This window comes from Taurulus bubalis (genome assembly GCF_910589615.1).
Source record: "Taurulus bubalis genome assembly, chromosome: 19".
NCBI lineage: Eukaryota > Metazoa > Chordata > Actinopteri > Perciformes > Cottidae > Taurulus > Taurulus bubalis.
The window spans coordinates 10370961-10390445 of record NC_136607.1 but is presented as its reverse complement, the minus strand read 5'-3'; the positions used below and the strand labels follow the sequence as shown (position 1 = coordinate 10390445).

Sequence of the window (19485 nt, the reverse complement as noted above, 5' to 3'; positions counted from 1 at the left end):
GAAAAAAACAGATGACAGTAAATGTAGGTCTGCCATGTAATTCTCCAGAGATTGGTGAATACGAGCTCAACGCTCTCAGGTCAGCATCTCCATTTGTCTTTGTGTGACCTCTGATATACGGTATCATACGGTCAGAGTTCACAGGTTACCCACAGCTGTCCGGTTAAATGTTTCCCCTGATTGATACAAAAAAAGGTCCTGATCTTTCTCTCTGTCCACTTTGCACAGTACCTTACATTTATTGCTTCTTTTCGATCTGCTCATTGTTGAATCTGAGCAAAAAATGAGAATTGTTTTTCTCTCCTTATATGTACTTATGTATATATATATATATATATATATAAATATATATATATATATGTATATATATATATATATATATATATATACGTAAATATACTATGAGTATAGTATGACTCATAGTTATAGTATGACTCATAGTTATATATATATATATATATATATATATATATATATATATATATATACACATATATATATATATATATATATATATATATATATATTTGTGTATATATATATGCTCCCACATTTTTCTTCTTAACTGTACCTTAACATCACTCGCCATCTAGTACTTTTGGGCATTTCTCTATACTATGCAGCTGGAACAAACTACATTTTACATCATGAATAGTTAGGAAGCACAGCCTGTCTTTCTCTATCGTCTTACCTTTTTTTCGTCTTTCTCTGATTTACGCCTCTTCCTTTCTATCTGCCCACTGTTTTTGTCTCACCTCTGCCCATCTATCTCTCACACAACCGTCTTCATCACCTCCATCATTTGGTCTCTCCATTTCATATCTATTCATCATATCCCTCTCATCATGCGCTCCCTCAAGAGTTCCCTCTCTGTCACTCTTCCTTTTTTTCTACATTGCAGCCTGAGATCCTGTCAATGTTATGAGCAGCATTTGTAGGATTATGTTATTACATGTCTCCTAACTGCTGGATAATTCAATAAGCAGCACTAAGATGACACACACTACTTAATGAAGTCACTGTGCTGATGAATTGTGTGCTTTTTCCACCGTCATTCCTTTAACACTCACTCCTTACTCTCCCTCCTCTTTCCCCTGCTTTCAATCTCTATCTCTGTTCCTCTCCTTCTTCTTGCTCTCTGCAGGGTGTTGATGGAGAGCCATTCGAATGACAGCCGGGACAGTGGTCATCACTGGTGGAATTCTAGCTACAGTTATATTACTCCTTATCATCGCAGTATTGTGCTACTGTAGGCTGCAGGTGAGGCCACAGACTGTTTTTCCTGTGAAAGTCTGCAGAGCTGCAAGTAAGGGATGTCATTGAGTATAGCACTTTGCTGATAGTCATAACTGCTTTAATCTGTGAAAGTGTTTTTGTTACCTTCAGTTACCAAGGATAATAACATATTTCTTTCAACCAAAATGTTTAATTTAGGAGTGTAGCAGCATTCATTTTTGGTGTCTGATTCGTGCTGTTTGGAGAATGGTTTAAATAGTTAAAGACTTGTAAAGCCTGTCAGAGAATCTCCTGACTGCTGACACATTCAAAACCTAAAACAAATAGTGTATTCCGTGTCCCATAGTGGACATAACACCCATCAAATTTCACCGGAGTCTGTTGAATTGTTTTAAAATTACAAACAAACCCACTAAAGTAGAATTCAACAAAGCTATGAGTCTACAGTCATGCTAGCAGCTCTATATCGAAACATATATGTACATATATATATATATATATATATATATATATATATATATATATATATATATATGTATATATGTACATATATATAAATTAATGTTTTGACCTTATGATGGGGTTAGAAGAAAAGTCAGGGGGTCACCAAAGCTAATACAGTTCATCCTGAGGGGAAAATTAATCTCTGGCCCAAATATCTTGATGATCCAGCTCATAGTAGCTGAGAGTCTGGACCAAAGTAGTGGACAGACCATCCAAATGACCGACATTGCCAGCTCTAGCTAGCGTGGCTAAAGCGTATACTTAAAGCTACTGTGAGGAACTTTAATTTTTTTGTTGATTTTGTTGATCCTAGTGCATCAAATTAAATTGGTAGCAATAAAACCTGAGTCTCCAGCAGTGTGGTGTCGGTGTTGACTCCCAGCTGGAACGGGCAGCGAGGTAAAGCTCTGTTCCTGGTCAGAGGAAGAGCCGTTGCTGCCGGAAGCAGAGCTCTCGACCTCCTGCCTGAGCGCTGACTGCAGGTCGAGGGCAGCAGTGAAGCTTGGTCCGGATCTGGGCCTGTCCACGGTGCGCTGGTCGCTGCTGGAGACCTTGAGTTTGAGCTGAAGGGGTTTCATGAACCTGCATGGTTTTCTGATTTTGTGTGGAATCCAGCCCAAGAATAGCCAGTTTCACTCGCTGATGGTGTTGTTTAATTGCATAAGTCATATAGAGGCACCAGTATTACATTGAGACTTTCCTGACCAGGTAAAAGTTCCTCAAAGTAACATTAATGACAAAAAAACTCACTGAATGGCAGTCAGTAGTTCTTGATCCTGATCTTTGAGACCAAATTATGAACCGATCTATTCCAAGGCTGCCAGAATAAAATGTGCAATCAAATCAAATATTTTCCAATACATTTTATCTTTGTTTCACATTAGTTGTGTGACAGACTTCAGATTCATGATCATTTTGTGTTTTAAAACTCATGATGCTACCCATCTTTCGTTGGGGTTGTGCTTTGATGTTCATATCACTGGTCTTAGACAGGCCCTGTACTCTCAAGTTATGTTGAAACATCACACTCTTGTAGCTTTACAAGCTGCAACTGTAGCAGTCTAAATACCCTGAAAGTGAACCTAGAAATTACACTGCATTATACCCACTCAGACCAAAGAAGGTTTGTATTGACAAAAAGAGTATCCAGTCATACCCATTTTAACATGTGGGAAGCTCAGGGTACTGTTTATTTAGCTGTAGTATACACAAGAAAAAAACAATGGGCTGACATTGACAGTGAATGCTGCAGAATGGGGTGAGCAGTACTATACATATTTTAATGCCAAAAAAATACTTAATGGAGTTTAAATAGAACAGAACAAATACAAATGATGTTATGATTTGTACATTAATATGCGTGGCAAAACATGTGGCTATTGCAAAATAATTGTCCTACACAGGGATTCAAGAGCTCTGAACAGTGGCCAGAGACATTTTCCACCTTAATCATTGGATGTAAAACTTACTCTCAGATAGTTGCCTGTGGCTCAACAGGTTTAATTACGGAGTTAGTCCGAATTGATCCCAAAGGTTAGGTTAGGGCCTCATAGGCTAATAGCTTGCCAATGTGTGTGAATGGATGAATGGGAGGCAAATTGTAAAGTACCTGGGTAAAAGCACTATACAAACCAAGATCAAGCGAAAACTAAGGTAACATTTAGTAGAGATCAAATAATCCTTTCCACTTCGAGCTGACTACAGTTTTTGGGATTCTTATATTTCACAGCAAAAATCAAAACTGATACACAAAATATGACTTCATATTAGTTGGCAGGAGGCCAGGAATGTGTAAGCTACATTTTGTGGACCAGAAATAGCAAATCCAAATTTTCCACTGTTTGAACTGTAATTTGAACTGGATTTGGCACGATGAAAATAAATAATCGAGAGACAAAACCTTTTTGACATCATACTGTAGCACACGTGCCTATGATCATTGATAGGGCCATGTGGGATAGGGAAATAGGCTGAAGCGGGGTTAGATTATGAGACATCCTCGCTCTAAAGACTGTTGGGTGAATGCACACTAACCATGGTTACCATGGTTAGTGTGCTAACCAGACAAATCTTACGTTGTTGTTAAATGTGTGGATACATTAATTTAAACAACATTTATTTTATAGTGCTTGTTGTTTGACATTTTCTCCTACTCAATATGCACAAAACCTCTGGCTTTCTGGTTGCAAGTATTGTAAAATAGTACCACATTACCATAGTTATTAGAATATAGAGGCAGGCATCAACTTTATTGGGCGGATAGTGCACATAAACTAATTTGCCAAAGCATTTGTTTGGCTGTGTTTGGTCATGCTGACATTTCAGTGTAATACATGTCCCTTACTTTCTCTTATTTTTCTCTTTATTGTTCCTAGCAGTCTGTTATGTCTCCTTTTAACTCCCCTCTTCCTCTCCCTCACCAATTACAATTTACATAATTTGGAACCTTTTTACCTAAACTATTTCCCCCGTCTCTCTCCCCTTCCTTTTACCTCATCTCTGCTCTGCATCCTCTCTCCCAACACTAGTATTATTGCTGTAAGAAGGAAGAGTCCGAGTCGGAGGAGGAGGAGCCAGACTTTGCTGTAACGTCCCGCCTCCCACCGGTCCACTCCAATCACAACATTGTGGCGGCGACGGCCGCTGCATCCTCCATCCCGAATGGCCCCGCCCTTTTCTCCACCCCTCCACTGGCCAGGAAACTAACACGCTCACAGACCTTCTGTCCATCCTGTACGCACTATGAGATGCCTTTCTACCTCCAGCCTCCTGCTCAGCCGCAGATCCACCATCAACCAGATGGGTTGAGGAACGGAGGTGACCGGATTAGCTACCGCAGCGTCCAGCAGCAGGATCTGGACCTGCCAGTGCCTGTGAACATTTCAAACTACCGTAAACCAAACCTCGGCCGGTCGGTCACAATGAGAGACATGTTCACCCGCAGCTGTAGCATCAGCACAGATGTTTAGCTGCGTGAGTTTGGTGTAAATTCATGCTTGATGAACTGGGATGGCCCATTCCGAACTGGGCTTGAGTCAGACTTTTTGTCGTCTTGACCAGTTTAATCCAGTCTAGTATGGTCTGATGTAGTCTGGTCTCGTTCTACTGGTCACCTCTTGCGAAATGGAGGAATCAGATGGCTCTCAGGACATGATTTTCAAAGATTCTATGCTCAAGTCCAGGACCTCACACTTGGGCCACTATAGAGTTTAAAGTACTTTAAAGTAAAAAGTGTTAATTTACCAATGACGTGAACTTCTTGATTTTTTTTCTTATTCTTTTTCAATAGCTCTTTTGTAAAAATAAGAATGGAATTTGTTTTGTGGTTTGATGAAGTGTGTGTTGCCCTACTTTCTGTGGACTCTTGTACCCGTGGCCTGAAAGATACACAGATTCCTGCCATGTCAAAATGACATAATCGGCAGGGATTTTCTCTCTGCCATAGCTGCTAATATGATTAGAGAAGTCCAGTGTTTCCCTCTCCTATGATGAGATGATCTGTCTGTTCCTCCATCTCCAGATTATAGAGATTTTAACTGACATTTCAGATAGACTTAGCTTAGGCCATGATATTTTACGACATAAAGGGCTCACAGAAGATGGAAATCCCTGCTTGTTTTCCACATCCTTTCATAGAGGTCTCCAGTTTGACGGGAGGCTGGTTTCTCTGAGCGCCTGCTGACAACACAAAGTGTAAGCACAGTATTCAGCAGAGGCAGACCTCTGTGTTCTTGCAGGCAGGGTGGACGAGGTGCCAAAGGGGGGGGGGGGTAGGTTCTTGCATTTGTGTGCTTGCATGCATGTGTGAGTGTGTGTGTGTGTGTGTGTGTGTGTGTGTGTGTGTGTGTCTGTAACTCGATCAGTTGTTATACCATTACTCTTATTCCATACAATTAAACAGTCTGTCACCCCTATATGTATACCGAACCCAGTGGTGGGTTGCAATAACATTTTAAACATGTATTGTAAAGGGTGAAGGGATTGTATTAGTTTGCTACTTTACCTTTAAATCCACGCTGATGCAAAGAATGACCCAACCAGATGACGTGACAAACGCTTTTTTGTAATTGTTTATTTGACTGATAAATGTTATAACACAGACTGAAGTTGTAGGTGGCAGTCAGAGCAGTAACACGTTTAACTTAAGATATATTCATTTTAAGTGACATTTAAATGTGGGGACTCTTCACTGCATTCATTGTGCCGTCTCTGTGTTTGTTGATATATGGATACATGGGCTAAAAATTAATTCACTTTTAAAGGCACATCTATAAATATACAGTCCATAGCATACACTCCAGTCTCTCTCTTCTCCCGACTCGTTGGACTGAGGAATATTTGCTCTTCCTCTGAGGTACTCAGAGAGCTCCTTCTTGGGATTGTTTTTGTTTTCTGCGCCGGGATAGACGAGTCTGACTGGAGGAGCAGTGGCTGTTTTATTATGGACACAGGACACAATAAAGTTATTCAATGCTTGATATCAAGAAGAAATGCTTGTGGTAGTGTGAGGGGCTTGAAGCTTATTGGATTTACTCCCTCTCTCTCCCTCCCCCTCTCTCTTTCTCTCTATCTCTATTTCTCTTTCTGTCTCTTTGTTAATTTTATCAGCAATCATGCTCATTTATATTCCCAAAGGGTGAAACAGTGAGAGATTTTGTTTCAAGTTATCCTCTTGTGACATGTGCTTTCCTGCAAATAAACCAAGACACACACACACACACACACACACACACACACACACACACACACACACACACGCACACACACACACACACACACACACTGTCATGGTTCCACTTTACATTGACTTACATTTTTTTTCTGGAGATTTAACCTAACTATAACTACTACCAGCCTAATCCTAACCCCTATCCTAATCTTAAACTGAACCTAACTTTACCCAACTTCACCCTATAATGTAATAATGTACATTATGGGGAGATGAATTGTGTCCCCAAAGGGAAGGTGAGTCCCCACAATGTGACTGTATGAACAGATTTATGTACCCACAACATGAGTAATACACACGCACGTACACACACATACACACACACACACACAGACACACGCACACACACACACACACACACACACACACACACACACACACACACACACACACACACACACACACACACACACACACACAGTTCTCAATGCTTTGCTTTTACCTTTAAACAAATGTGACAGTTGCACAGGAAATGTTGTGCCATAAAGAATTATGAGAGAAATGTATTATTATAATTATTAATATTATTACAAGTGTATATTCAAATGCAGTGTTGCTTTTTCCCTACAGTATTTAATTACTTGCTTTATTTTATGATCCAGCTGGTTTTTCAGACTCAGTACAGTACAGCAGAAATGTCTCTGTCCTTGTTTCTAACATATAACTAACAGACACATTGTTGCTAATAAAATGGTGTGAAAATCCTTCTCATCTGTTATGTTGTTGCCGTTAATTTCACCAAAACTAAATGTTGGTTACAATTTTCTTGTGGCTCATAATCATGCACAAAGGTTTGTAATGAGAAGCCATGGGAGGTCATTCATTCAATTCAAGTAACTTACATTTAAACGGATGTTTGCATCCTGTCCTTTTAGTGCCGCATAATTTAAAGGTTTATCAATGGACGTTGACTGGAGTGAGAATGTGCCTCAGCTGGACTCCACCGGACCATTCTGCAGGCTGCCAAATGGTGAACAGTGGACTCAACCAAAAGCTCCTACTTGACAGAAACATATAAGATAAGAAGATATTACAAGAAAATTAATTAATAAGAGTTTGAATCTGCAGAAGACACTGTTGTAGAAGACCTATATTCATGTAGAGGACCATAATGCACCATAAGCTGATTTAGAATTGAAATAAAAAAATGTCCCATCCTATAATGAAAAGCAATTTAACTCTGTTTAGCCGGGCACATATGTTGGCTATTTGTTGTTGATGAAGCTAATAAGCCAACATCTGTTCGTCATCTCAACTCAGAGATAAAATTATTGTTATTGTCCAGCAGCAGCCAAAAGTGACTCTCTGAAAGCATACAGGTCTCAGAGAGAAATCAGTTTTATTTCATGTGAAAGGTCAACATTAGACTGCAACTGTATAGAAAAGTGACGCCTGACAAACCTTTAACCACAGCAACAGCGATTGGGTCTGTTTGCACACAGATCCAGTCCGCCCTGAGGGGACGAGGTGAGCAGCGTGACGGCAAACATATTTCAATGGGAGGGCTAAGAGACAAGAATGGCATGCCTAAGTGCGATGATAAACCAACCTGACAGTAAGAGGAGAGGAGATGATAGCCACAATGCAAAGTCATCCGGCTAAAAGATGAAAATGGGAAGCTTTATTCTGACAATAAACGAAATGAGTCAGAGAGGCGAGCAGACTAATCATACAATAGGAAAACCACGGAAAACTCTTTTTAGAGAGGAAATGGAGGTAGTTATTAGAAAGATGAGTCAGAACTAATGAATGAGAAATAGCACATACCACCGAACACACAGACAGATGGAGGCGTACAGGAGCTGATATCAAACTGAGACCTCCCTGGCAGAGACATGAATAGCCATTTTGAGATGGCATTAATACAACAGTACTGCACATGAAAAAACCTTTCAGATGATGATGGATTCTGTTTAATGTGGCTACATTCAAACTCTCATTTATTTCCACATGAATTGCACTGTAATAGGGAATTACTGTCACACTAGCGTTCCACACGCAAAGAAAAAAATGCTGCAAATGTATTTATTTATTTTCTTTACAGTCACTATGATTTACATGTGATGATACTACTTGTCCGATAACGTCCCATCTCAGTGTGAGGTCTAGAACCATTTAGCGTATAGCCTGGCTCAGACATAACTGCTTTATTTATAGCTCTGTCAAAAGTAAAGACATCTGAAACATTTAGTCACAAACACCTGATGTGGGAATCAATACTGTTTTGATTGAGATGTTGTTGTGAAAGTGAGGTTGGAGGTTTGTGGCGACATCCTTCCATCACAGCTGACACTGTCCAGCTCAGCAAGAATCTGCCTCATAACTAAAGCAGCCTAACAATTTATCAGCCGCTTTCCATCAAAGAGTCTTTCACCAAGGTTCTGGGTGCGTCTGAAAAGATAATATAAACGGCAATTTTACCCTCCAAGTTCACTCCGGCCAACCTTCCAGAATGTGATTGATGATTCATATACTGGTATGGTGCATAGCAGGAGTATGCATTTATATGTGGAGCTGTGTGTGTGTGTGTGTGTGTGTGTGTGTGTGTATGTGTGTTTTGTATCTATTTATGTATTTGTTTGCATAAAAGTTTGTACTGTATTTATGTGAATAAGTGCTTGTGCAGGCTTTGTGAATTATTTAGAGGCATAATCGCCTCCAGTGTAAGCAGAGCTCGTATAGCTCGGCCTTTAGAGGTGTATCGATGTTTTATGACATGCTTTGAATCATCCACCTCATCTACCACTCATCCTGCAGCAGTGTGCTCACTCCCTCTCACCCTGTCTGTCCCCTGTGAACTCCCTTGCTCTAACTCTTTAGTACTTCATGCTAAGTGTGTGTGTGTGGGGCTATTTGATGGTTCCCGGTCATAATTTCCCAGCAGTGGAATGTAGATGCAGTACAAAGGAGTGGCTGGCCCTCCATGAATTATGAACATGGTAGATATGAGGCTTTCCAACCAACATTATAAACCAAAGCTTACTACCCCTGCTCCTCCTTTCCTGGCCTCTTCCCGCTGCTCCTCCTCTGATTCCCATTGCTTTCTCCTCTCTTGCACTAATTTTCCTTATACTTACTTTTCTCACTGCCTCCTCCCACTTATGCAACCCTTTCACATTCTGCTTCACTATGTGAGCCTCATATGCAACTTTCTTCAGACTGTGAAAGATGAATTGATATCCTAGACATCTGTATCGAAAAATCATGGTTCACTGTTTTATTTATTCTTTTTGTGTAGATTGTGGGCAAAAAACATAAACAAAAAAACACTCACATATCGAAAGGGAATTGAAATTTGATTAAGCCTGTCACAAGACAGAAATATGCAAATGTGTTGCGCATTAACGTTCATTCTTAAAGGCCTGTGTCAATTTTCCAGACAAGTTAATCACGTCTAACAGGCTTCCTCAGTAGTTGAAGTTTGCTCAGAAAACGCTAGAAAATGGACCTAAAGAAAGACATCTGAATACAAAAGTGGAAAAAATAAAATGAATGATGGCTGTATTCCCTTTAGGTGCTTTACTCTCAGGGTTCTGTCTCACTGTCACACTGTTACGACTTACTGGGACACCTGAATAGAACAGAGTCATAATTAATGTTATTAACAACACCTGTGCTTTCCCTTCTAAGTCAATCTGTCATAACAAATAATAATTCACCCATCCACACTTGCACACTTGACAACTTCTAATTATGTTTGCATAAAACACACAGAAGTGTTCTTGAGCATAGCGAGGCCATACAGAACATCCCTTGCCAGTACTTAAGTCCTTTATCTTGGTGTTCCTGGACCCCTCTCCACCAATATGGACATTACTGCCTAAAATAAACACAGGGAGTGAGTCCAAGCTTTGAGAGGTTGGTAGCACATTAGGAAGGAGCACTTTCCTCAGACTAAAGACCAAAGTACAACCAACATCGCAAACACTTCCTCACATTAGCAATAACAGCAGATGTAACATTTGCTGCGACAACAATTGTCCCTGTCATCGCTGTGCTCACTGTTTCCGTAATTAACGAAACCCTAAGATGTAAAGCAGCCATTCAGAAAATGCAACACACAGACAGACAGACAGACAGACAGACAGACAGACAGACACACACACACACACACACACACACACACACACACACACACACACACACACACACACACACACACACACACAGAGAGAGAGAGAGAGATAGGGATGCATATTGCTGTGTCAGATTTGTGGAGAAATGGACATCCTCCACAAATCTCTCCCTCTCTCTGTTACACACACATGACTGCGTGCCGGAGCCATTACCAGCCAGTGTGTGTAATCTTGTGATTTCTAAAAGGAGAAAAGGCCATGCCTCCTGTCTGAATTTTTCATTCCAGACCCTCTGTCTCTGTATAACAACTAATAAATAAGCAATGAATCCTGAGGACACAACACAGAATGGACTCAATGTTATGTCCTCCTCACCCACAACACCAACTCCCCAGGATACACATTTTGGCTGCCTCTCTCTTCTTCTCTCTATGAGCTCTGCATCTCTGTCCTTCTCTCTGTTTTAAGAGTTTAATCTGTTGCTGTGTTCCTCTTCCTTTGGTACGTCCCTCGGGAACTGTACCGGGCCTGTATATGTGATGGACAAACGTGTGCCTGTGTGTATCTGTGTTTGTGGATTGAACGTAACCTTTTGCTTTTTTTAAATCCACCACCGATTTGGATTTAGACCGCTGGTTGCTTTGAATAAGTCTGAGTGGCAGCTTTGTCAGTGAGCAGTTCAGAGTAGCAGTTTAGACGTTCACATGAATATATGCCACCACGTCTCTTTCAGATTATTACTTTTTTTTCCACAGTCAACAAGGGAGTGGGTTGTTTCAGACAGGCAGAGAGAGAGAGAGAGAGAGAGAGAGAGAGAGAGAGAGAGAGAGAGAGAGAGAGAGAGAGAGAGAGAGAGAATATTTATGTTATGAGGGGAAATCAACAGTGAGACGTTATGGAGGCAAAAATATGAGGTAACTTAAATTGTACTTTGTCGCCATCTGGTGGTCTATTAAAGATAGTGGCGTGGTTGATACATCGCAGACAAACACATGATTTGACTCTGGTTGTAATAATTACAGACTCTTAAGTTTAGCTTGAAGACGAATATTCCGTAACAAAACAACTTCATTGAAATGGTCACAAAACAGTTTATGTTGTGCGTTATTTTGGAGTCACGTAATCTATAACTCCCGTTAATGATGTACACCTAAACTACATAACTCGAGTAGTCCGTTTTGATTTAGCTTCAGTGCTTATTACTACTATGTACATTAGAATTACATGTTAGGTCGTTTATGGACAGTGATGGTGTTAAATTATTGTTTAAGAAGTGTCAGAAAGTGTAAAGTCTCCCAGAACTCTCGCGAGAAGAGTGGATTTATGGAAGTCCCGCCTCTCAGTTTCAAGAACCAATCAAGAGTCTGTTTTCCATCAGCCGCGAATTGTGAACTTCCTACTTTTCTCGGTGACCATTTGCTGCTCCTATTAGCTGTTGTACCACATTTACCTTTATATTTAAGACGATATGAACACAGAGCAGTCTGATGAAACTCACTCTAGCCACAGTAAGTGTCCAGTTTCGACACCGGAGGGGTACGACTCGAAGAAAGGAGCACAGAAAAGGTAACGTTACCTTTTAACTTTTACATTGTCGTCCTGTGTCTCTGTGATGCTCCCCCAACACATTGCATAGGTGCTGTCGCTGTAACGTCAACTGTGTTACGTTGCTATATATACGGCAACGTAACACAGTTGTTTATATATATTTAAATGAAAAACCATGTGATAATTACTTGCAATGGTGATCTAATACCATCCATCTGACTAATGCTTGGTTTGATTGAGTTATCATTATTAAACCATAGCTAGGAAAATTATGAAGACAAATTTATGTTTACATTGGAGTTCAATTAACTTATAAAGTGATATGTGTTTGTTAAACAAAGGGAAATCCCTCAGTGTTGTGAAAGGTGTGCACTCTTGCTTTAAACCTGTTGTTGTTTGTATATGTACGCACAGATAATACCACTTTTGTTGCTATTATTGTGCATTATAAATTACTTTTTGAGAGTTAATGAAAACTGATTGAACGTGCAACCAGCCACTTCAAATAAATGTTATTCTTTATACATTTTTCTGATCAAGTTTAACATATCCTATCTTTAACAATAGCCCCCTCCACTCTCTCCCAAGAACTCCCTCCTCAACGTTTAAGAGAGTGCACTCAAACTTCAAATCTCCTGTAAGTAAACCCCATCTCTGTCTGTAATACACACATCCATGTGCATCCCAGCATCATGGTTGTCTGTTTTACACCTGACAGCTTCAAGTAACAGAGAATGCGAACGTTAGCCCTGCAGAGGAAATAGCTGAGCTGGAGAGAAGAAGAGAGCAGCTGGACACAGAGATAGCACAGCTGGGGGCTGAGTGAGTACAGCTGTGTTTTAGTCTTCATGTATTTTAGTCTTTGAGGTCCAACTTCAATGATATGCTAAAAGCATGCCGTGTTGATGATTCTGTTTAGTGTGAGAGGGCAGGGAATCCATCGTGTTGATCCCCTCCATTATAGTACTTGGATTTTATATAGCGCTTTTCTGAATACTCAAAGACGCTTTACATAGGAATCATTCAGTCACTGATGAGAGGAGCTACCATGCAAGGTGCCACATCAGGACTATCTTACATTCATACACCGTAGGCGCAGCTACGGGAGCAATTTAGGGTTAAGTGTCTTGCTCAAGGACACATCGACATGGGCTAGCGGAGCCAGGGATCGAACTGCCGGTTTTCTGATTGAAGGACGACCCTGCTCACCACTGAGCCACAGTCGTCCCCAAATAATAAATATATAATACTATGAATTAACTTTAATGCATGTGTCCCATGTGTACTCTTCTTGCCTGCACATAGTTTTGTTAATCTGATGTATTTTTTTAGTTTAGTTTTTTTGTGAGACCAGTTGTGTGTGTGTGTGTGTGTGTGTGTGTGTGTGTGTGTGTGTGTGTGTGTGTGTGTGTGTGTGTGTGTGTGTGTGTGTGTGTGTGTGTGTGTGTTTCTCCAGGGGATGCAGAGTTGAGGAACTGGAGCAGCATATTGATATGCTGCATGAATACAATGACATAAAAGACATTGGACAGTCACTCCTGGGCCGTATTGGTAAGAGAAACACTTGTATAGACATTTTATGTCACTAGTCTTTAGTAGCAAATAAAACGGCATAATGGTCACATGGGGAGTGTAGGAATGGGTCTAATGTTTCTTCCAAGTGAACTGAGGTGTGGAAAATGTATTTGTGTTGCGAAATGACAGCTAACCAAAACTGTCTGTTGAATGAGTTGACTCATGTTTTAAACCTCTTGGCTCATTAATGATAAGGCTGTGTGAACACTGAACAGACTAGATGAGACATACAACCATATGCTTTTTTTTCTGGTGTGATTTGGACCAAAGAAAACCAACTGTACAAAGGTGTCATCACATCCTTAAAACTACTTAAGTTACAGAGATGAGTGTAAATATTGAACAAAGACAACATCATGTTTACCACATGGGCGTATACATTTGTTGATGTTGTTGTTGTCACAGTCTAATACCTCATGGTATTTTGATCGGTACGCACCAATGAAATATTATAGCTTAGAATTATATCTGTGGAGAAAAGAAATGGAAGTGTACTCTTAAAACCAGATATGAAGCAATGCTCATCTTTATGTGTGATGAAATTGACATTCAAATTATTTAAAAGTAGATCATCAAAGGCATATTTGAAAAAGCTATTATCTAATTAGGTATTGCTACTATAGCCTGTAGGGAAAGTGTAGTCAAGTTGTTGTACAGCCTGGCACCAGAGGGCAACAAAGACACGGCTCTGTTTCCCTCTGAGGCCTTAATTAAAACTCTGGCCAGTATTTAATCCTGCAACGCTGATTATGTTGACATTAAGATTCTGTTGGCCTGTCTATAAAGCCTTCATTCCATTAGATTAACACTTACCCGGAAAATGTCATTGGTTGCCTCTCCTAAAGCCACTAAGAGTGCTTTCATGGTCTGTGTCCAGTAATATGTTGGCTAATATTGATGAGCATTGTTGTCATCCATGATATGATGACATGCATATTAATATTGTTAAAATTGGAATACTTCCTGGTGCTATTTTAATCACTTTACTAGAATCACTGATTATTTCTCAGAGAGATCAGAAAGTTGTGTTGACACCTCATCTTCTTCCTACAACCTTGGTCTTCATTCCTGTCTTGTGTGTGCATTCCTGTCCTATTTGTGTGCAGGGAGGTCACGCATTACACTCTTATTAAGGAAGGTTTTGGTGAATCACAGCCAAGTCACATTCTGGTCTGTGCATGCATCATAACAAACATGACTTTTTGCCTACTTTTAAATGCACTTGCTTTTTTGTGTGGTGTCAAATACAATCTGGACACCCTCTGATTTAGTCGACTGATCTTTGTGGATTATATACACAGAAACAACACAGACCAGTCGTACTTTCCTCAAATGCTTTAATGTCACTTATTTCCCACTTCTGCAGTTGTTAGTTAAGAAAAAAACTAGGCTATCTGGTTTTAAATCGATGCTGTGAGTTAAAAGCTTGCTATCTCTTTAAATTCTCAGTCAGTACAGTACGGAGGCGAGTCAGGATGATAATGACCTCTTAGTGAATGGAGGTGGTGTTTTCCCTCCGTCACAATGGCAGTCTTTCACAACACACACACACACACACACACACACACACACACACACACACACACAATTGCAATCTCTGTCTTCCATGCAGACGCATGCATACACTCACAAACTGTCAAATACAGGCACTTGCTATCATCCTCTATGTCCCTCCCATCCTGCTCTTTCTCTCAAACACACACTTTCACAAAGAGTCGATGCTAAAACACTTGCCGTTGTATGTGGTTGTTCTGAGAGGGAGGGGAAGGCCGTCTGAAGAGTGAGAGGAGGCAAGAGGAGATGCCCTGCAGTACCCTCCTAAAACAACTGTCCCTTTTGTCTCGTACCCTGTCTGTCTCAGCCATTAAAGCCATTGTCACATCTCCTAACAAATCTTTAAAATGTACACATTTGCAGACATTTAGAGCTATTTATTTAATCTAGGAGTTTCCCGAATGATACATTTGACATTGTCATATATATATATATATATATATATATATATATATATATATATATATATATATATATATATATATATATATGGAGATTGGTTATTTTTCAATAGCATTTTAACGCTACTGTATATAATTTTCTCATCAAGTGCATGCCTTGTATTAAAGTGTTTAGTACTGTGATCTTTGTTCAGTGTTTTTGAGGATGGTTTGAAAAGTACACTAGAGGGAGTTGACCCTGTAATCCGCCGAAGGTGCCTGACCCTGACTTTGCTATATCTTGCAGCTACTGTGAGGGGGGCCACCACGCGGGATCTCTACAGCCACTTTGGTCTGGAACTGGATGACTGAAGAAAAAACTCTGAAATCACAGTGGTGAGACTGGTTCCTCTGACCAAGGAGAGAGAGCCTTCAAGAGAAAAGGCCAAAGAATCTTTAGATGGGAGGATTGATTTGGAGGAACTGTGTTGACATCAACTTGCTCTCGCAGACCCAGGTTCGCCCATTTTCTTGGTGATTTTGTTTTCACCTCTTTACCGAGAGGGATTTCAAAAGTGGGAATGAGCATAATATGAGGAGAATTAAGCTGGCCCTGCATGCAGACAAGATATTTCAGAGGCCATCTACTCAAACCATTAACTGGAGAATGGCTGCATGAGTGTTTATTACTTTTCGGACTTTAGTTGGTTATTTATCAAAAGAGGGAGTGCTGGAGTGTTAACTTAAAGTGTAAAATAAAATGCACTAGCTCTTGGTACATTATGCTTTGTAAGCTGACGATAACATGTAATAAATAAAGGCTGTCAGACCACCACAGACACTATGTACCCATTTGTATTGTCACCTCATTGTCCACTATGGAAATAGAGTTAGATGCATCATAGCTTTAAGCATACATTTTGTGAATTGAAATAGTTGTGCTATAAACTCTCAGAAGGTATTACGATACACCGACAATATGTAACATTCATTCCTCCAACCATTAAGTAAATGCATTGAAGTGAAATATTGAAATGGATGCATTTAGCTTGTCTATAACATGCCTGCTGAATTCCACCCAAAATATGACATCAGTTTGCTAATGTCGCTCTTACGGTCATGTTAATCACTCTATTCTACTGGAGGGGAAAGGGATATTGGGTAACTATCACACTGGTGTTTCCTGTCTTTCTCCACTGTACCATCTGAAGTTTAACTTAAAAGGATTGGTTATTTGCTTCCATTATTTAAAGAAAAAAGACTCCACAATCCTGCTCTGCTTGCATGTAAATGTGAGTATGCTGAACAGACCACAAAGGATAGCAGCCGACTATACTGGGCGTGCTCTTATCTGTCTGAGAACCACTGATAATGTGTCTTCTTGGACTGATAGCGCCGGGCCCTAATGGTGCTTTGCTTGGCTGTGTGTTTGTGAGTCAACGGGCGTTGTGTGGAGTGGTAAGTGAAAGGTGAAAAGGTGTGTGTGCTCTTTAATCTTTCATTTACAGGTCAAAGCTCATCCCATTTTTTTGTATCATGATTTGTGATTCGCCTCACACTCATTTACCATCTCACAAACTGGGGTCAGTGTGGTAAATACAGTATGATTGTTTATCAGTTAAAACCAAATGATAGATGTAAAGCTTTGACTTTTATCTGATAAGTCTTTGGTATTGTTGTTGAACATGAATCCTCATTAACTTGGGCTCACTTGAATAGATCATTAGGAAAGTAACCTTTTTTAACTTGCAGCAGAGACCCACTGCACTGTTATGTCTTTTGCAATGTTCCCTGATAACACAATGTTTCACATTGCTATTATGAACACTGTGTAGAGTGTCAGCCTCCTGCTGCCTAAGTTATTATCTTGCATCATTGTGTTCGAAAAGACTCTTCTTGGTTTAGAAGTACACACAACCAACTTTCATTGGCCATATTTTTGCGCGTACAAGGAATTTGATTGAATTTTGTTTTTTGCACAATCAGCAAGGCCATTTTTGTTTTATTATGTCCTTGTGTGGTTTTGTATGTGGTTGGTTTGAGTTATGTGGCACAGTTATATTCATCTTACTGTACTTTTAAGTATATGGAAGCAACACCCACAGTATTTTCACATTTATCAAATGCCAACTATGTGATTGCAAAGACAACTTAATTTTTTTTTTATGTGCACAGCTATGCTAGAGCTTTTAAATTCAAGCAATCCGCTGATGCAGCAAAAAGCTGCAAGATGATGGGTTTTAGGGTAGATCTTGGCCTCGGTGGCCGCAACAAGATAGGAAACAGGCTATTGTGTGACACCCTGTTCTTCCTCATTCCTCGGTCTTCTGCGGGGTCCCTCCAGTTGACAGATGCGCAATCACAGCGCATCTCGTGGCCGGGCGCGCGCTGATGAGCGGCAGCGCAGCGCTCCTTTTAAGCCACACGGATCCGCATCAGGGTCTTGTCACTACCGGGTGGAAACCCATCACGCTTTTCTGTCGGCGAGCAGGCAGGCAGGGCCGCACCGCATTTCCTCTTCGCCAGAGCCGCAGACCCCGCCCCGGCCGGATGGGATGTATGAAGAATCGCCGTCGCCTATTGGCCCGGGCACCTGTCCGTCAGCGCTTATTTCTGATGCACTGATGGGTCGCTGACGGCGGTGGGCGGGCGCAAAGCTAAGAAAAATTATAAGGTCATTTGAATTACGCTTGCTAGCGAGCTTATCGGCTACAATGATTCCAGATATGATATCAATAATTGCGACAATGGACGGATGATGATCGCGGGGTCAAAGTCGACGCGCACAGTCAGGCGAATTTGACTCGCGACCCACGGGAGGAGAGGAGAGGAGCAGCAGCTCATTGTGGTATTAGAGCAGGAGGGGATCCCGGTGCGTGTGCCTGCCTCTTCGTGCGTTTCTGTGAGCCTCTGTCAAGCCAAGCGAGCGGCGGAGAGGAGCGGACAGGGCGGCGAGGCGAGCCTGTAAGCCGATCAGGGCGATATCGCACACAACGGGTTTCACGTCTGGGATTTCTGCGCACCTACATGCTGTGACGGAGTGGACGAGCGCAAGGTATGTAAGCAAGCCCCCCTAAAAAAAAAAAAAAAAAACAGCCACAGACAGAGCTGACGGTGCGCCCCCGCGATGTTCAACTTCACGGGTGGCTCTGCCCATTGCGTGCTAGGAGAAAGGGAGAGAGCCCGGTTTTGACTATTGTCCTCTGGCAACCTTGTGGGCGATCGACCCACTGATGGGACTCGAGAGGTGACGCTTTAATATCAGGCAGCTCTCAGTCCACGGAGAGGTGATTTATGTGAACGTGGGCTGCATATTCAGCGTGCATCGCCTCCCTAAAAGAGGCTGCTCTCACACTGTCCACCCGCTTCCGAGCTAAGCCGATGCGCGCAATATGGTGCGCATCCTGCTTCCCAGGCGCGCCTGTTCCCGTGATAACCTACATCAGGTTAGCACAATACATATTGTCCAATAACGGTGGACGGCCCTGGTTCCGAATGCGCACATGGCATAGATAGCGAGGCGTAGTCTAAGAGCCTCGTTTCCTCCATCCACTACCGCAATATGATGCTACGCGCTTCTTGAATTTCCGGGTGTAGCGGCAGCGAATGATGAAGCTTTTTTCTTTTTTGCCAGTGTGATGTGGCTCATGCTCTCTTCATTTATATTTTTTCCCCTAGACTTGTGAAAAATACCATTATGTCGATCCGTGGGATATTCAGTGTGCTACTCTAGTAACACAGCGTGGTGTCTATATTATAGCAGCAGACATATTGAATTGCTATGATATAGCCATCATCATCATCATTACAGCCTCATGCAGGGAGACAGAGCCATACATATCCAGTCAGCATCTTGGCTCGAGAAAAAGAGTCCAGGCCTTCT

General features: G+C 41.1%; 2 protein-coding genes across 2 annotated transcripts; both read left to right on the top strand.

Moving 5' to 3' along the window:
• Nucleotides 1-1167: 1167 nt before the first annotated feature.
• On the top strand, nt 1168-4709 carry LOC306751707 (protein FAM163B-like; the record flags this gene model as incomplete). The annotated part of the gene is made up of 2 exons (XM_079235327.1): nt 1168-1260; nt 4269-4709. 2 exons carry the CDS (start codon nt 1168-1170, stop codon nt 4707-4709), a joined length of 534 nt encoding a protein of 177 aa, XP_079091453.1.
• A 7304-nt stretch (nt 4710-12013) lies between these two features.
• Nucleotides 12014-15974, top strand: swi5 (SWI5 homologous recombination repair protein; the record flags this gene model as incomplete). The annotated part of the gene is made up of 5 exons (XM_079235719.1): nt 12014-12111; nt 12682-12730; nt 12812-12915; nt 13550-13644; nt 15910-15974. The coding sequence occupies 5 exons, from the start codon at nt 12014-12016 to the stop codon at nt 15972-15974; spliced, it is 411 nt and encodes a 136-aa protein (XP_079091845.1).
• Between the last annotated feature and the right edge of the window lie 3511 nt (nt 15975-19485).